This window comes from Megalopta genalis, chromosome 2 (genome assembly GCF_051020955.1).
Source record: "Megalopta genalis isolate 19385.01 chromosome 2, iyMegGena1_principal, whole genome shotgun sequence".
Lineage (NCBI taxonomy): Eukaryota > Metazoa > Arthropoda > Insecta > Hymenoptera > Halictidae > Megalopta > Megalopta genalis.
The window spans coordinates 28,906,580-28,925,881 of NC_135014.1; the positions used below are offsets into that span (position 1 = coordinate 28,906,580).

A 19,302-nucleotide genomic window follows, 5' to 3' on the forward strand; every position below is an offset into this window, starting at 1 on the left:
TGGTTTTAACGATTCCGATATGTTCGCAGCTACCCCAACGCCACCTTCCGAAAATCGGCATGAACTTTCCGGACAACCCAATTACATAATATATTCGTCTCTGCGAAGCAGCAGCGCCGAAACAATGTAAAAGCCTATTTTTCTCGGTGCTACTTTCCAAATACTGTTGCAGATATCGAAACGTGCTGGTTCCAAGGTAATTCTAAGGTTCGAGAAATTATTAAAATTACAGATATTCAATGCTTGTTTACTCTTGCTTTCACAGCGTTTGTCCGTGCGGTTCTTCGTGCTGCGTCGCGTCGGTGAAACGTCTGAACCACGCTCCACTTGTTCTCCACCAGGTGGTCGCCACCGACTTCTGGGACTTTTGGCTTCGCGCGAATCGTCGGTCGTATCGAATTTCTCGTACGATTCTCTGCAGGGAACCCTAAATGTCCTTCGTGTCTCGGAGGTCTGGTTTTCTTGCAGTTCGACATCTGCTGGAATCGGAGAACTCGAAAAGCGAGGTTCGAAATTTAACCTCGAAATTTAAATTCAAATTACAGTAATGTCTCCCTTACTGACGCTCAGATTGTGGAGAAAAATGGACAATTTGGGGAGAGGAGATACGATTATCCTTGCCTTGCGGCTCGTTTTTATAATTGTTGACAATTTATATATATAAAATATATTTAATTTATTATTATTTTATTATTATTATATTAATTATTATTATATTATATAATTTATTATTATTTATATATATAAAATATATATAAATAAAAACAAACCGAAAGGCTCGAATAATAGTATCTCCTCTTCCCAAATTGTCCATTTTTCAGCACAATGTGAGCGTCATTTAGGGAAACATTACTGTACTGTTTCAAATTTCCCGCATTGTCGAAAATTGCACGTTCTTTATTTCTTTCAAGCGACCGTACAGCTGCGTTGTCTCGAAATACATAAACTAAGTTCGACATAAATGTTTTCCAGGTCAAAACGAAAGGTGCAAACGCAGTTGAAAAGAGGGAACGAGATCACGGTCGGTCAATGAAGAGTCAAGAGGTTCTCGGTGGACATTCGAATCGTTTATTGCTAATATAAATACCATTCTCTTACAAATCGAGTCGGCATGATGTTTCTTCGTAACTCGCATAAAAAATATCGTCTAAACGAGCCTACCTGCGAAACGATGACGCAGATGATCTTTGACGAATCGCAATGCGTCGAGCGTGCGGTATAAACGCAGAAAGAAAAAGAGAGAAAGAGAGAGAGAGAGAGAGAGAGAGAGAGAGAGAGTAAGAAAGAGACTGACAGAGACGGATACAGGGAGATAGATAAAAGAAGTAGAAGACGATGAAAGTGAACGAGAAAACTCTATATCGTGAAAGTAGTCTGTTCGACGCTCGGTCGTGGATCGTCAATCTACCGAAATGGGCTTCGTCGCTTCGTCGTCCGGATTGAAAGTTTTACAGGTGAATTCAAACTAAAAGCCGTTTTATCGAACGGTGTACGACACTTGTGCTCGCTCGAGTCCACCACAATTCTCGCGATCCTCGGGCCGGAAATATCCTTGGATGTCTCAGCTGTGCTCGAGCAACGATTTAAGTACCAAACGAGGTGAGGCGACGCCGAGCTATCGATTCGCATCTGTACAAATTGCCTGAACGATCGGAAATTGTTTCGGGACCGGGCCATAAATATCGACAGAGGATCCGCTTTTATACAATAGTTTACAGTCTGACGCGTTCCCGGGATCGTTTCAGGCGATTAAAATCATCGGCTCGTCGTCGCTTGCTGTGCTCGACGCCCGCTCGAAAATGCTCGCGGACAAGGAGATCCCCGGTCGGGATTACCGGCTGCGAGCCTGTTCTCCGCGGGGTGTCCTTGAACGGTGGTGCCGGGTCGGCGCCTTCGCAGTTCTTCCGCTACCACCGAACACGGACGGGGCCCCGCGAACCGATCGGCGCAGGTGGTCCCCCTCGAGAATCGAACATCCATCGAAAAGTTGGGTGCGTTCGTAGCTCGGCCACGAAAAGACTCCGCGCGCCGTATCTCGCAGGTGCTCTTCGAGGTGCTCATCCTTTGAAATCATCATCGAAAATCGTCCTCGAGAGCCGTCCGAGAAGAAGAGAGTGCTCGCGTACGATGACCGAAGAAGCATGCTGTCCAAGGTCCTCGTTTTCGACCGGGTTCAAGAGTCTCCCTCGAGGATCACCCGAAGGAATTCCTCCTCCGGAAGCTAGGAGGATCCCCGCGGCTGCTGTTGCGTGTAGAAGCCGAACGGTCTCGACTCGCCGGTGGACGAAGGGAACGAGGAGCCGGCGTTCATTGCCGCGGAGGACATAGAAGAAGCTCCGGAGCCCGATGATCGCTGACCCGACGGCTTCTGCTGGTTCACCGTGGCGATCGTCTGCTGGGACCTGAGCGGCACCGGGAGCGGTCGCTGGACTTTCCTGCCGTGATGGTGACCCGGGGCACGGTATCCTTGGTGTCCTGGGCCGGTTGGCCTGAGCCGTGGTCGGCCGGGCCCGCGGCGAATGGTCGGCGCGCCTCCTCTGCCCGAGACAGGGCCCAGAGACCCGACCGGGCCCAGCGGACCCACCGTGCTCGGCCCGTCGCCCTCCGCTGGACCGGATGACCCCTGACCTCCTGCGGCGTAAGACCAGTTTCTTTTATTCTATCATTGATTTCGCTTCGACGATCGTCGCCGGCGGGACGGCGGCCCGCCGAAAGCGACTCGGTCGAGGCACGCGGAAGGATCGGACACGTCCTCGCGGCGAAATTCGCCGGGAAACGAGGGCCGCGGAGCCCGCGGGGCGTACGTGCTCCGGCAGGCAACTTTTCACGATTATAATGGCAGATGCAGGGTACGGCGGAGGGCCCTCCATTTCACGTGGAGTGGTCTGACCAGTTAATCGGTTATTCACCGGTACGCCGCGGCGGGGAACGAACAAGACAAACTCCCGAGGATCGTGCCACGGCATCTATTCGACTGATCGTAAGCGCAGGAGCCGGCCCGGGAGGCGAGGACGAGGCGAGGACGAGGCAAGGATGAGCGAGAGGCGAGGAGGACGGGGGACGGGGAGGAAAGAAGAATTTAATGAGATAGCGAGGGAGAAAAATCGCGGACGGAGGGGGTTGGAGAGGGAGTGACAGGGTCGAAGGTCAGTAGCCGAGCAAGGATGTACGAGAGGACGTTACCCGTCTCCTTCGAACCCAGCCCTGCTCTCTTCGTTCCTCGCTTCCTTCCTTCCTTCCTTCCTTCCTCCCTTCCTCCCTTCCTCCCTCGTTCATTCTTTCCTTTCTTTCTTTCTTTCTCTTTTTTTTTGCTGTTTGCTCGCCCCCCCTCGTGCTCGTCGTTCCGAGTCGTCGACATTCCTTGGCACGTTCTCGAACCTTTCAGGGAGCCACTCTTCAGCGACGCTCGCGAAGGAACCTCTCAGGAGCGCGCGCCCCACTCGCGGAACAAAGGGTGGGAAAAGCTCCGCTCCTCTGGGAAGCACGTCGTTATGCGCTTTCGAAATTCTACGCGCGATCCCCAGGCAGATTTATAAGGGGGACACGGAAGGAGAGGGTGCGAGGAGAGCCGAGGGGAGCCGAGGGGCCGAGACGGAGGAGGCGAAGGAGCGAGGAGGATTCCGCGCGGAGATTCTCAAGGCGCGGATGAGAGACCGCGGAGGGGGGAAATAAAAAGGACCCTCCGCGAGAGATTGCTCGTCGTTGTCCCGTTCGCCGACATTTCTCGAGACTAGTCGGAGACTGGGGAGCAATTACAGATAAGGAACTGAACGGCGCGCTGCCTGCCGTTGCCATCGCCGCCAAAAACTCGGTGAACTACGGACCCCACTCGTGGGATGGCAAGAAGGGTGGCTCTGGAACGCCGGGGCCGCGATCAACGATTTCGGAGGAGATCGTTAACCCGCTCTCTCGCACGAGAGAGAGAGAGAGAGAGAGAGAGAGAACCAGCACCAAGCCAGAGCCAAACCCCTCTCTCTCTCTCTCTTTCTCTCTCTCTCTTTCCCTCTTTCCGCCGCTTCCCTTTTCGCCGGTCCGTCCCGATAACGATTCCTCTCACGATTTCCACGAGAAAGTTCCATCATCCCTTAACCGTCGCGCCACGGGCTCCGAGTTAATTAAGCATCGTAAATCCCCGGCCGCCGCGGCTCGAACGCGATCGACCGAATAAACCGTTTTCGGTGTCCCAAGGATCCGAGAGGGCCCTCGATCTTCCGTCTCCGGTTATTACGGCGACAAATCAAGCGATTCGTTATTCGCGTCGGTCCGGAGGAGACCGGAGGAGGAGGAGGCCGGAGGATTTGTCGGCGGCCGGGGGACCCGGCTCCAAAACTATTTCATTGTCCCCGCTTTAGAATGCAATAATTTTCTCAGCCGGCGGCGGCGGCGGCTAAGCCGGCGGAGCGTCGTGGAACACGTCGAAGGAGGAGACGCGAGGGGGGCAGCGAGCAGGCCTGGAAGAGAGTTCGGCTGAGATACGGCAGGATAATGCGGGAAGATAGGACGGGGCAAGGATATTGCCAGCCGGACGGTCGGCATTCTGCGGATCCTCGCGTTCCATTCGCCCCTTCCAGCTACCTCGAAACTCTCTGCGGACCCTCGCGTCCCTTTGTGCGGACCCAGCGCGGGCCCGGCGTCTCTATCTCCCGGCGAGGATCTCGCCCACGCGTGATTCCCGCCCGATTCCCGGCCCGATCACGGCCCGATCACCGGCCGATTCCCGCGGGAACCGCGAGCGCACCGCCGCGTCTGCGAAAATATTTCCGAAACGAACCCTCGCCAACGTTTCTGCTCGGGCCCTACGTCTACGAGAAATTCGGTGGGTCCTCTCGCGTCGTTATTTTTGTTCTCTCTTCCCTCGATCTCGAAGAGTTTCCTTTTGCATGGACGGAACAACGCGACGACCAACTAATTCGATTTGATTCGGGCACTGATGAGTGCGGGGGGAGAGGGGACCGGTGCAACAAGCAACGCGCTCGTTCTTCGAATATTAAACGATCCGATCGGGCATCGATTAAAGCCGGCAACTCGGGCCTCGAACGGGCCCGCGACGGAATGAAACGGCAAGAACGTACCGACGAGATTTCTTATTAACCCTCGGCTTAATTAATTTCGTACGATAACTCGAATTGATCTCAAATGCAATCGCAGGTCCGCGAGACACCAGGCTGATTATTTATTCATCTGCGGCGATGATGTACAGGGTGTACCAAAATTACGGTATTTGAGATGGCAAATGCTGAGTTGATTTGAAACAACTTTTTCCTTGGCGAAAATGCGATTCGCGGCTTCGTTTGCGAGTTATTAACGAAAAACAGTGACCAATGAGAGGCGAGAGCTCGACTGGCGCGAGGAGGGGCCGGTCAACGAGCGGTCGGAGCCCTGTTCGGCTCATTGGCTCGGCCGCGTCGCGCCAGAAAGAGCTCGCGTCTCATTGGTCGCTGTTTTTCGTCGATAACTCATAAACGAAGCCGCGGATCGCATTTTCGCTAAGGAAAAAGTTGCTTCGAATCACCTCGGGAACCCCTTATTTCCCGGAAATACCATAATTTTGGGACATCTAGTGTGAATCCGGTCGCCGCGAGGGTGACGCGGATATGTTACCTCGCCCTTACGGGCATACACAGCTAAGCTGCCATCTACCCCTAGTCCAACCACTGTCAAGGAGAGGGGCCAAGGAAAAATCCGCACCATAATTTTGGGACACTTTGTACAACTGTAAGAAAAATTGTGAGATTGTAGAAACAAAGGAACGTTTTTAATACGCTTTCTTCTGCTTGATCAGACTCCGCCATTATCGATGCGCAAAGTAAGAACAATCGACCTCGACTTTTTCATCGAACACTTTTACGTCAATAGTAACGCGATAAATACGTATCAACGATCTGCAAGTATTAGTTATTAGCAGTTAAGCGTTAACACGCGATCGGTCGCCGCCGCCTCGTTTCGTTCGATTCCGGCCGCAGAAGAGAATAGCGCCGCCGCGTTTCGCGAACCCGTTAGGCGAACCCGCGCGGGCCCCGCGTTAGACAAAATACGGGAAACGGTCTATTTTCAACACGAACAAGCGCCGGCGAACGTGTTTAACAGAGTAAACAAATTTCTGTATCGTTCTATTCCGAGCAAAATTACCTTTCCCCCGCCCCAGGGGGGCCTATTTGCATAAACATCCGCAGTTGGCCTCCAACTTATTCGTAACGGTGGTCGGCGGCGAGCACCGAACACGCCGCCGCTCTGTCCGACACAGAATGCGCCGCGGAAATCGTTCCACGAGCGAAAAGGCACGCGCCGTAAACGGTCTCCCCCGCGATCATCCCGGGGTCTCCGTTTCGCGATTTACGAGCGGAAAGGGGGGGGGGGGGAGACGCGGCCGGCGATCCCGCGATCCGATCGGATTTCAACGGAGCAAAGAATCGCGGCCCGGCCGGCATCGAGCTCGCCGAGGAAACTAGAAACTCGTGGTCCCCGGCCACTCTCGAACCGCCACGGAATTATTACTTTCCGTTTCGCGGCACGAAAATATCGGCTCGTAAGGGGGGGAGGAGGTGACACGGCGCGGTACCGCGAGGCACGGCACGGAAACCAACGAACCCCCCCGTTGGAGGAGGAACCCAGACCTCCCGCTGGAACCCAGGGCCAGGGTTATCCGCCGCGAATTATGCTAATAACGAGCCCCGAGCCAGTTCGATTCAGCGGGAAGAAGCTCGGCGTCCGGCAAAGAAAAACTCGTCTCCTTGGTTTCTCTATCGGGGCAGAACGGAATCCGAGGCACGACCGTCGAAAAATATGCGAACGCGAGAGAAGCAGAGGCGTCGTATTACCGCCTCTCACGAGCGCATCCGCCACATGTGCCGCTCCTGTTCGCGAAAATGCATCGTCGTGCGCGCCGTGTCTCCCGCGCTCATCTCCCGGTTCGACGAATTAATGAGAATCCGCGATGAAAACGCGGGGGACGGAGGGGGTGGCGACGGTAAAGCGAGCTTCGAAGGCGGCGAGAGAATCGTGCGGGAATTTCTTTCGGATTTCCGAGCGTTTATTTTCCTTACCCGCGAATTCCGCGAAAGTCGAAGGAAGGCGGACGTCGCTTCGAGGAGAAGAGGGGGAAGCAAAGGGTTCCGCGGGGTGGCAACGGCGAGGGAACAACTTCTGCGATAGCAAAAGTCTTCTAGCGAGCCGGGTAACGAAGCGATAGCCGAATCGTGGCGGCGAGTGCGTGGCAAGGAGCCGGCGAGGGGGTCGGAGGGGGGACGAGCGAGTTCCAAAAACCTAAGAAGAGCATCATCGATCGCAGCTGTCGCCTTCACTCCGCACCTGCTATTGTCCGCTCGCCTTCCAGTCGACGACAACCGGGTGAGAGAGGGAGACAGAGGGAGAAGGAGAAAGAGAGAGAGAGAGAGAGAGAGAGAGAGAGAGAGAAAGGGGAGGCGAGGCGGGGAAGAAGAACGACCCCCTTTTCTCTCCTTTCCGTATATGTAGCACACGAAGATCGTACGCGCGAGCAGCACGTTGCTCGCGTAAACTCCCGGTCCACGTGTCGTTGCGCGAGGTTCGCCTACTCGCTTTCGTCGGTTCTCCCTTCCTCTCCTCCTCCTCCTCCTCTTCCTTTTTCTCCTCGTTTTAATGAACCACCCTCCTCCCTCCTGCCCCGCGTCCTCCACTAACCGCGGCCGTCATTTTCTCGTGTACGCGATCACACGCCGCGCCTTTTAGCGCGCACGACACAATGCGTTATGCAACGCGATGCATTCGTGCGACGCCTTTGCGAACGACACCCCGACGATAACCACCGACGAGGACCTCGCGATCTTAGAGGTACAGTAATGTCTCTCTGATTGACGCTCAGATCGTCCACAGGGATGGACAATTTAGGGAGAAGAGAGACGATTATTCGAGCCTTGCGGTTCATTTTTATAGTTACGAATTGTCAACAACTATAATCAAATAATGGTATCTCCTCTTCCCAAGTTGTCCACAGAAATGGACAATTTGGGGAGAAGAGAGGCGATTATTCGAGCCTTGCGGTTCATTTTTATAGTCACGAATTGTCAACAACTATAATCAAATAATGGTATCTCCTCTTCCCAAGTTGCCCACAGAAATTGACAATTTAGAGAGAAGAAAATTAATAAGGGTATCTCCTCTTCCCAAGTTGTCCACAGAAATAGACAATTTAGGGAGAACAGAGACGATTATTCGATCCTTGCGGTTCATTTTTATAGGCACGAATTGTCAACAACTATAAAAACGAGCTGCAAGGCTCGAATAATGGTATCTCCTCTTCCCAAGTTGTCCACAGAAATGGACAATTTGGGGAGAAGAGAGACGATTATTCGAGCCTTGTGATTCATTTTTATAGTCACGAATTGTCAACAACTATAATCAAATAATGGTATCTCCTCTTCCCAAATTGTCCATTTTTGTGGACAATCTGAGCGTCAGTTAGGGAAACATTACTGTATCTTCGATTCGATTCGATTTCGAACGTCGGTACACGCTTCTTGAAAAATCTGGAAAAATCTTAAAAAATACGGAAACGCGGTGCACGTTTATCGATTCTTTCAGCCAGTAAACTGCGGGAAGATATTGATATGATTCGAACAAAAGGGGTAGGAATCGAATTACTTATCTGAGACAACGAGCAGAAGAAAGGTGGAAAATTATGCTGGTAGAATAATGTGTGTCGCGATGAGGAAACGATCACGAAGAAAAGTGAAACTATCTTTAGCAACTTTAACAACTTTAATTGGAAACATGAACGTTAGGGGATGCGTGGACTAAAATTAACCCTTTGCACTCGAGTGGTGACTCTGAGGCATCAAACTGGCAAAAATTGGTTACATCACGTTTTAAAATAATTGTTATATCAACAAAATTTAGATTTAAAAAATTGTCAAGAGCGCAACTGTTGTGCGACTCCGAAGTCGCAATAATTTCATATGCATAAAATGCATTTTCCCATATCAAATAAAAACACTACAAGTTAGGAAAATGCTTTTATATTTACAGTGAAAATAGCTTCCAGTGCAAAGGGTTAAAACGAAAAAGAAAAGAAAAGAAACACAAATTACCAACAAGGTTCGATCGAACGGGACGCGCACCGGGGTTCATCGATACTTCGTTTTCGAGGGCAGTCTGTTCGAAGGATTAACGATAAGTAGGAATTCCAGTGGCCCGAAGGGATGCCGTAGTGCCCTAATTATTTCGATCATAAAGAGAACGAAGAGAGAGAGAGAGAATGTAGCAAGTACCCGGTCGTCCCAGAAGACGGGCGCGCTCCGTTTAGGGTACGAAAACCGCGAGAGCTGGTACAGTGAGTCACTGAAAGGGGGTTGGGAGAGATCGCCCTTCCCGCTTAGGCTCCTTAGAACCGTCGCCAACTGTTCCCCGCAGATGCACTTGCTCCCCGTATGTACCCGCGAGGGAATTTCGCAACCCGGGTCCACGGGCCCAGGGGTACTTTCTCTTTACGCCGGGGATCCCTTGAGAACGGGGCCAAACGTTGCGAGGGTGGCGGCGCGATCGGCGGGGCTCGGGGGCTCTATGAAAGAGTCAGCGGGGATTAACGGTGTGTGTGTATCGATTCCGAGGGGTGCGTCACGGAAAGTCATTTTCTCCGGACCCCCCGCGAAAATTCCCGGCTAATCCTCTCCGCGCCCCCTCGGCCCCCAAACGGTTGCGTTTGCGGCCCCCGTTTGCGAGTGAGAATTTTCGAATCTCGAGCAGATGGAGAGGCGAATTCCTCTTCCGAGCCGTCCGTTGGACTCTGATTAATAGATCCCCCCTCCTCGTACACGGATAACCGAGCTAGGCAAAATCTGTTAAATATTTATGCGGGCGGCGATAACGGAGGCCGATAGAAATCGAGACTGTTACGTATTTATGCCGTTCTGCCGTGACCGGGTCGAATCTGTTCACTCGGCTGTCGTGACAATACCGGTTGAAATATTCATCGATGAACAAGGTTCGATTTTGCACGGCAGATTTCTATAGCGCGGGGACACGCCCCCGGCCGTCCTTGCGAAGAAAGTTTCGCGTGACTTGAAAACGCGAACAACGTGACTTGTTGGTAAACGAAGCGGCTCTACGAGGATCGGCGGTCCGGTACTCACCGTGCTGATGAATATGATCGGTGGTCGCGTTGCCACCGGTGGGAGACATGGACGCGGGCGACTGAGAATCGCCCCTGGCGACCTTCGAGGATGGATGAAGCAGAAGGAGCCCCCTGCCTTTGCCCCCTACGGGTCCTCCTCTGCGGGAACCTCGGGGTCTGCCTCGTTTACTGGTCCCGCGGATCGTGGGCCTCATTCGGACGCCGGAGCCACTGCTGAACGCGACGTGGTGATCCAAACGGCTCACCTTGGCCGGCTCGCCGAACTGGCTGACCCGTAACTGCCTCGAATCGCTGGAAGTACCGCCGACGGGGCCGTCGACGTCGACGACCAGCCCGTCGTTGCTGGTCTCGTCCTGGACAAATGGAACAGATTCTATCATCTAACCCGGTCAACGGATCTACCGGATCGGCTCATTGTACAGCGATCCACGCACCTCGGACTTGACAGGGCTGGCGGGCACGCTGTAATCGTCCGTCGTCTCCAGCATCTGTTGATTATTGTTAATGAAGTGCGCCTGAGTGCTGCTCGTCTGGTTGCCCTCGTTCGAATTCGACTGCACGGTGTCCCCGACCCTGTCGCCGTTCGCGTCGGACAGACAGGGCTTCTTCGCATCGGCCTGGAACCGAACAGCGCATGCATTATAACAAGGTACATTCTTGCGAGTCGCCCTATATAAATCAAAACCGAGAGCGCAAAGCGGAGAAGGACGGGAGAGAAAGGCGCCTCGGTCGTGTTGCGTTGACGAGAGGAAGAAGGAAGGAGGCAGAAGGAAAGTATTGGGACCGATAGCGGCATTAAGGGCGCCAGGCTCACCTTGACCGGAAGCGCGGTCAACTTCCTTTTCCGGTCCCTCTCCTTGTGGTGTAGGCTCGACTCGAGCCGAACATCCTCCGCGTGCTGCTTTCTTTCCTCGCTCCGTTGGCTATCTGAAATATACGAACACGGGCCTGTACTCGGGGACGTTCGTTGCTTCTCGTCTTCTTATTATTCGTTATTAGGGCATTAGCATAACCTAACGAGCATAATGTAATTGCATCCACAGGCGAGCGCGCGCACACAGACCCACGAGTTCCCTCCTCCTGCGTTTCAACGCGAGAGTGCAACCGAAATCGCGCTTCGCCGAACAAAAAAAATACGAGACCCTGGCGCAGCTCCTGTGTACAGTAATGTCTCTTTAATTGACGCCCGGATTGACCACAAAAATGGACAATTTGGGAAGAGGTGACACGATTATTCGAGGCTCGCGGTTTATTTTTATAGTTATAAATTGTCCACGATTATAAAAACGAGCCGCGAGGCTCGAATAATCGTATCTGCTCTTCCCAAATTATCCAATTCAGTGGACAATCCGAGCGTCAGTAAGGGAGACATTATTGTACTTGCATTTCAATCTTTCAACGCGATTAACGAAACAGGCCACCGCCTCCGTGCGAAAATCTCGAAACGATCGGATTCTAATTTTCTAACGATGATATTCTTGCATATTATATCGTTCGTAGTATGACTAGCTAACGGCCCAGATAGTGTCTTACATTTCGCTTCGATTTCCTCGTCGTCCAGCAGTAGGGATACAACCTCTTTGGGTTTCAGAGTGTCCGGTTTGAAATTCCCACCGCTGATCACCATGCGTTGTATCTGGAAAAAGTTCCTCGCGTTATCATCGACTCGAATAATAGCATCGTATATTATTGCCTCGACGCGAACCTCGCTCTTCTCCCGAGCACGTTGCAGTATTCTCTCCTCTATGGTCCCCTTGCAGATCAATCGATACACCGTGACTTGTTTGGTTTGGCCCAGCCTATGGGCGCGATCCATCGCCTGCTGATCCACTGTAGGGTTCCAGTCGCTGTCGTAAAAGATCACCTGCGAAGCAAGAATCATCTCGCTGATTATATCCTGGACAACGGGCCGTTTCGAATGATGCATCGCTTCCTCGGATCTGCGCGATCGTAGACCCAAATTCGGATGTCTATCGCGTGACGCTCTAAACAGGGACAGAGTTCCACACTCGATATTCGAACCAGGGCATATGCAAATGCGTTCGGCGACGTACACCTGCAGCCACCCCCGGTGCGATCTAAGGCACAACAGAATGCAGTTTCGGCAATGCAGGGCGAACGACCTTGGCCAAAAAATCGTATCGATTACACCGCTGATTTCTCCTCCTGTTACACCCGCACCCTTGTTCTGCTGCGAACGGGAATCGATGGTCGAGCCCTTTGCCAATCGATATCCTATATGATTCAATAATACTTTTACTAGTATAATTAGACTTTTAATCGTCGCGTAATCAGGAATTTGTTCGAAGCGGATTATCGGAGTTCTCCGGTGCGACGAACGAATCGCCGGCGACCAGCCTTCGAAATCCAAGGGCTAACGTGAAGAAATCTGTCTGGCTGAAATATTTCGGCGGAATGCCACCGTCGTCTGCATAGGACTCGATCACGGGCGAAGGTTCCAGACTTGTTAAATCGATGACACCGGGACCGAACGTCGAACGACACTTTCGTGATTAAACGTTGTCTCCTGGCCAGACAGGATCGTGATCTCCCCACACGCTATCCTTCTGCTCCCCGATATCGCCTCCCCTCGTTCCCGGCCCCCCCGGCCGAATTACGATTGCCCCGAATATCATAGGCAGACAAGCCTGACAACCTGGCTCGCAAAGTCCTGGGCGAATACGTACAAGGTACGGTTGATAAAGTAAGGATAAGATTACTGACCGTGTCTGCGGCGGTGAGGTTTATTCCCAGGCCCCCGGCGCGTGTGCTCAGCAAAAAGACGAATATGTCCGCCCTGAAACATGAAACAATCCCTGCAGATTGAACGACCCGGTGTCTTTCCTATGGAAATTAATTCGGAATGCTTCGGTGGCCCGCACTTGGAGGTTTTCCAACCGACCGGTGCGGCAGTTTCGCCGTTTGCTTAGCAACTCCGCGTCCCCCTTACCCCCCAATTCGTACCCTAATTCGTGTGGTAGTAGTTCAACGGTTTTTAGAGATTCGGCGAATAAGCCAGCGAAAAAGAAAACAAGGATCGCCCGTTATTAGAATCACGTTGCTCGAGGCGGATAGCCGAAGGCGCAGCTGCCTACGAGACAGGGACGATCCGCCAATTAATTCGCGTGTTATTTATGCACGAGCGAGCCAAGGAACGACACGCTAAGAGGCCGACGCGCTATACTCGTGCAACTCGATGCGAAGCCGATACATATTCTAAGCAGCGCCGGGGGGATAACATTCCTTCGGTTTATTAATGATCTATTCTAATTAAACGGATAAAGACGGGGCCTCGTTTAGATCGGCTGATATTAAAATGTTCAGCTGGTAGGCGACTACGCCGTGAAACCTCTCTCCAAGACTTTCGTCTAGACCGGCACGATAATAGAGGCATTACCGTTTCTGGAAATCTGCCACCATGTCTCGCCGATCGGAGATCTTCGAGGAGCCGTCCAACCTCATGAAAGTATGCTTTCTGTGATACATATACTCCTGTAACAATTACACGGTTGATCAGCCGGTCGTGGTATTGTCTGGTTTCGGGTTAATCGATTTTCGGATACCTCTAACAAGTCTATCATCTTGGTCATCTGGGAATAAATGAGAACACGGTGACCCTGTTCTTTGAGGCGTCGCAGAAGACTGTCCAATACTGAAAGTTTGCCGGCATCCGTCACCAAGGTTTGCTTATCTGTAAGAATACAAGATAAATCAACGATGCTTTCACGGATGTAGAAAGACCAGCGTAAACAATAATACTAGCCTGGTACTATGATATTCGACCAGCCGTTGATCGGCGCACACGCTGATAGTCCGCCTTGAGGCTCAACGGAGAAGGTCGGGGTTGTCTGCATTATGCGAAAACTGGAGGCTCCTTGCGAAATTGAGAGAGCTCGCTCGCAACCAAGCCACAGAAGTTGCTGACCGAATTTTCCACCGCATTCTTCGTGCCTCCTCCACGCGCACGTTGCGGCATTATTACTAACATACAATTTTCGAGGACTAGCTTGAACCTGGAAATGAATCGATTCACGGATCAATAATAGAACCATCGTTGTTACCGCTGCGCCGTGTTCTACCAACCTTAGGATAAGTATCGCAGATAAAGGATGGAATGGTAGTCTGTTGGCAGAGTCTCATTATCGGTGGTCTTGGAAGGTGCGGATGCTCCGGAAGCAAGGTCACCTTCGAATCTTCTTGTTCCACTTTAGCAGACGGAAGTATTCTCTTCAAGGATTGATTAGCAGGCTTCTTGCTGCTGCGCAGGATTCGATGAGCAACGGTTTCAGGCATTGAATGAATAACGTGTGTACTATGCGTATATACAGGATCCCCTTCGATAATTCTTCCCGTAAAAATTAAGTTCTGCAATGCTTGCGACGAGTCGTTCATCTTCCTTGGCAAAAGGAACATTTGGTTCCTAGGGACTTCTATCCTCTCATCAACGTTCCAGTCTTCCCAGTAACGCGCGATTTTCACCCTCCTCTCCGTCATGGTGGCAAGGCATAATCTATATGCAGCCATGGTAAATCAAATATTAAGATATATATATACTCGGTGCAATATACTAGAATAGAAAATAGAGATGGAGATCGTATATACCTGAATAAAATACCAATGATAAACACTTTGTTCATTTCCATGGGGGACAAGTTAATGAATCTACTAAACGAAAAAGGATTTTGGGAACTTTCGCTGCCATCGTGAAGGGTTCGATGCAAATGTTCGGTAGCAAATATAAACAGCTTATTATACAACAAGTGATCTTTGGATGGCAACGAGAGATGCAGCAATCCCTCTATGTACAATAATGCTGGCATTTCGTAAAACTGGGTATGCATGAAAAATGGAGATCTAGCATCTCTGCGCTCGAATAATTCTGGATGATTGCAAACCTGAAATGTTTAAAAGATGATTTAGAGAAGGTAGAAAGCATGCTATATACTTGTGGAACGATAGTCAAACGTTTTCGCACAACCTGCGGCCTACCTTCCGGAATTGCATGACTAGATTCATAAGATTTGACGTGAAGTTTTTATCGTTGGTTGCTGTGTCTCCACCGCCCACGGTGTAATGTAATAAATCTTCTATCCTAATCTTCTTCTTCAATGCTGAATAAAGTAATTTTTGTCTCGTTGTAAGCGGGCAATACACCATCACTTCTATCTTATCGGATAACTCGTTCTCTACGTCCTTCTTTATCCTCCGCAACATGAAGGGTTTCAAAATCATATGCAATCTCGATAAGTGCTTCTCGTCGATCCCAGTTTTATTTTCGGCGTGGCTTTCGATATCTTTGGAGAACCATTCGTTGAATTCGTCATGGGAGTCGAACAAAGTGGGCATTATGAAATGTAACAATGCCCACAACTCGGCCATACTATTCTGAATTGGAGTACCGCTAAGAAGTAATCTATTTCGACAACTGAATCCGAGCAACAGTTTCCATCTCATGCTGCTGGTGCTTTTTATAGCCTGTGCTTCGTCCAGGATCATGTACTGCCATTTTATTCTGTTAAAATATTTGTAATCGGTTATAACTAATTGATAACTAGTAATAACTACATGAAACGAAGCCTCTTTCGTATGCAGATCTTTAGTATCCCAGAACTGTCTCAGGATCTTACGTTCCTGGGGATTGCCCCAATATGGAACCACTTTGAACATTGGTACGAATCGTGCCATTTCTTGTTGCCAATTGTGCAACGTAGAGGCTGGAGATATGATCAAAAACGGTCCCCACACAGCTGCGAATCAATACGAAATCACAAAATGTCAATATCAATTATTATGATTTCTACAAAGAAGAATTTCTGAATAGCTTACAGTATCTTTCAGCGACGTGGCATAAAAAGGCTATAGATTGCACGGTCTTTCCCAAACCCATCTCATCTGCCAATATTCCACTGATTCCCTAAGAAGGTACCAAACATATTTGAATGTCAGTTCATTTGATTTAGAAATATTTTAGATACACAAAACAAATCATCTGAACCTACCTGATCATATAAATTTGCTAACCAGTTCATTCCTTTCAATTGATAACCTTTCAAACTTCCTTTGAAAATCGAAGGCTGCGGGTGCTCCAAAGTTTCTGGAGTATCGCTAAGTCGTAATTCTTGGGACGCAGCCGCAGTATCAAATTGTTTCGCTCTAGCTTTCTCATTGTCGAATGCTTCTGTAGCATTCCTTTTTGCTTTTTGTTTCATGATTTCGCTAAAATATGAACAAGATAATACCAAGATGCAAGCAACTTTGACTTAGCGATGTTACCTATCATAATCGTCGATCCCAACAAGTCTCGGATTTTTCTCTTCGTCTAATTGATTTAAAATTCTCAACTGTTCTTCCGGTGAAGCTTTCCCCAATTTGCGGGACATAAAATGAGCATACAATTCGGTTTGAGTAATAAGAAAATTTAGTTTCCTTTGCTGCCGTTTCGCCTCGATTAGCTCGACGTCCATTTTCCTTTGTTCTTCAGCTTCCTTTTCTAATCTTCTTCTGGTTTCACGTTCGACGCGGTCGTATCGTTTCCAATACGATTGCATCTCCCTCGTAAGACGCTTTGCTCTCCATATGGTCTCCTTCATGTTCTTTTGAGACTGGAAAGGTCAAACAAACATGTTGAAGTTCTCCGAAACGTCTACAATAACACGCAAGTAATTGTCGATGCAAAAACCCTTACTTGCATAGCCTTTTGTCGCCAATATTTCATGCAATGCTGTGCTACTTTCTTACAACTAATTAACATTTCCTTATGATTATTGGTTTTCGCTCTTTGTACTTTTCCCAATTCTTTCTTAGACATCATCACCCAGATTTTCCTCCTCCTCATCGCCATTACTTCTGGGCTTTTGTTATTATGCTTCTTTCTTCCGCGTTGCCGCGGTTGGTGGCGCATTATTGCTTCTAATTCAGCTTCATCCAATTCTTCTTCTCTAGGCATCGTACGATCCCATTCATCCTCTGGATATTCCCCATCCTGGAAATCAGATATGACCGATTAATTAAGCCGCAAACGATACTCGAATATCTTCGTTATATGCGTACAGGATAATCGATGGATGGTCTGTGTCGAGGAACTTTTTCCTTCTTGATTTTCATGATCTTCTTTTCAGGCTTCTTTTCTTTCTTCTTTTTATTACCAACTATCAACTTTTGGTGTTCTAAAAATCGATCATAATTTGACAATAAACCGGCACTGTAGTACTGATACTGTATATTCTGGAAACAAACATTCATATTATTACCATTTTTGTGTACTTTAGAAGTCTTCCCAAAGCCTTAATTTTACCTCTGGTTTCTGATAGAAGCGGCCCTGATACTTTTTCCTGAGTATGTGAAATTTTAACATTTCTTGAAAATCTTCCTCCGTGATGGGACTATCTGTATCGGATCCTGATGCTGAACTATCTGATGAATCGCTCAAAAGAATGTCTTGCAACCACCTACGTTCTTCTCCGACACTGGACATATTATACAGCCTTAATTTATTAATTCTCTCCTCTGTAAAAATTAATAAACATTATTTCCTTGCCAAAACGAAAATTTATTTTCAAAGTGTTAAAATGGATTGCACACCTTCTTTTCGGATTAACATGTTATCAAGGTAATTGTCTGATCCTTCAGAAGACTCTGATGAAATAGATTTCTCATCCTCGCTGTAAAAATTCATGAAAATGATAAATATCCTTGAGCGCTACCACATAAGGGTCAATTTTATTTACGATGAAAGGACTACCTAGCTGGATCTTGAAATAATTCATTGATTTGTCTTAAGAAGGGCTGTACATTAAGGCTGCGCTCCAATCTTTGCAGATGCAAAGGAGCAGCCATTTCTGCTTCCAACCTCATTGTGCGTACTCTATCTGTCATTACCAGTCTCTAGAAAATTCAACAACCTACAATGATAACAGAAGGCGCTATATATTCTCATTACTCGTATGACCTATTAGTACTAGAAACGACCTTTGTCATTCTCCTTAAATTATATCGCATTAAATAATCTGTAATACATAATTAAAACTACTGAAAGATACAAGCTTCGATGACTGAATAAAGCAAAAGAAATCATTGGAAAAAAAGAATAACACTGACAGGCAAGTTGTCAAGGTAACAAATACTGTGACTAAAATATACTATGTGTATATATGTATATATCTATATATATATATGTACAAACCTAATATGATTCTGTGATTATTTTGACATTTCATTAAATATGTTAAATGACTCCAATCATACATGTGATACGGACAACAGGAAATTTTTTACATAATTGGTACATAGCGTGCTGGCGAAATGAAAACGTCTATCTTGCGTTCGGAATTAGTAAAGCATACAGGATTTTCCTCCTTACTGCATTGCCACAGTGCTAGATTGTTTTTTCGTGTTTCCTGTAACGGGCAATACATGTTAGAGGCGTGTAATCGCCGAATAGAATCGTGTGTAACCAATTACATTATATAAGGTGAATGACACGACGAATCGAGCTTGTGCGGTTATAATTTTCGCGAAATATTCGATAGTTTTGGATCACCTTCGGTTTGGTTAGAAGCAGCCCCACTTATTTAGCACGTAAGATAGGGTCGATTGCGAGAAAACGATTCCCTTTGCTCACATCGAAATTGGGTGTATCGGTCGAAGGGAAATACATAGTAGAAAGAAGCCTAGAGAACGCAGACATTTGGCGTGCCATAAAACCAGGGCAGGGATAGGGCATATTGTTGGCCACCATTTTTGTTTTCAATAGGTGGCGCCAGCCTAGCCAACTTACAGCCAACGATGGCTTTACCAACGTTTATTGTCGGGCAACAAATTTTGCTGTTAAAGGGTTAGAGCACTGTAAACTTTCTAGAAATTCGAAAAACATTTTTCTTCGCTCGAACGATACTTCAAAGTCTTAAAAATAAGATGCAGGCGGTCCGACATTTCGATGCAAGCTAACTTCTGAAATACAAAACCGGAAGCATATGCGTACACTTGCATCCATATGTATTAACTTTAAACTTTAAAAGCATTTTTCTCAAAAACAATATTTTCACATTTTTACATTTTGGTACACAGGATTTCTCGAATCTGTTCATTTAATCGTCTTGAGCCTTGTTTATTGTCTTTGTCACAAGATTGTTTCTGCGCTATCATTCAATATTACAGAATACAAGTCTTCGTTTCAAGAGATTAATTAGAAATAA

At 48.6% G+C, this 19,302-nt stretch overlaps 1 protein-coding gene across 2 annotated transcripts; it reads right to left on the reverse strand.

Annotated features, from left to right (window-relative positions):
- Window positions 1-1,045: 1,045 nt before the first annotated feature.
- Window positions 1,046-18,844, reverse strand: Ino80 (chromatin-remodeling ATPase INO80). Of its 2 annotated transcripts, none has more exons than XM_076518967.1 (23): window positions 18,648-18,844; window positions 18,291-18,504; window positions 17,850-18,009; window positions 17,690-17,769; window positions 17,403-17,614; window positions 17,159-17,332; window positions 16,794-17,090; window positions 16,382-16,710; window positions 16,108-16,324; window positions 15,935-16,022; window positions 15,098-15,855; window positions 14,711-15,003; window positions 14,192-14,618; window positions 13,872-14,121; window positions 13,672-13,799; window positions 13,506-13,600; window positions 12,833-12,905; window positions 11,814-11,972; window positions 11,642-11,744; window positions 10,923-11,035; window positions 10,543-10,725; window positions 10,107-10,461; window positions 1,046-2,631 (listed from the first exon to the last, which is right to left on the reverse strand). In XM_076518967.1, the coding sequence occupies exons 3-23, from the start codon at window positions 17,981-17,983 to the stop codon at window positions 2,222-2,224; spliced, it is 4,878 nt and encodes a 1,625-aa protein (XP_076375082.1). In that variant the 5' UTR covers window positions 17,984-18,009; window positions 18,291-18,504; window positions 18,648-18,844; the 3' UTR covers window positions 1,046-2,221. The 2 variants fall into 2 exon arrangements, with proteins under 2 accessions (XP_076375082.1, XP_076375083.1); XM_076518968.1 differs by having other exon boundaries at window positions 18,569-18,844.
- Window positions 18,845-19,302: the final 458 nt, after the last annotated feature.

What these genes read in the sequence shown, in the direction of transcription:
- Ino80 (XM_076518967.1), bottom strand. Translation starts at nt 17,983, where the DNA reads ATGACAGATAGAGTACGCACAATGAGGTTGGAAGCAGAAATGGCTGCT. An exon ending in AGATGATAGACTTGTTAGAG is followed by an intron (nt 13,601 to 13,671) that starts GTATCCGAAAAT and finishes TAATTGTTACAG; the next exon opens with GAGTATATGTATCACAGAAA. An exon ending in ACCTCACCGCCGCAGACACG is followed by an intron (nt 11,973 to 12,832) that starts GTCAGTAATCTT and finishes CTTGCTTCGCAG; the next exon opens with GTGATCTTTTACGACAGCGA.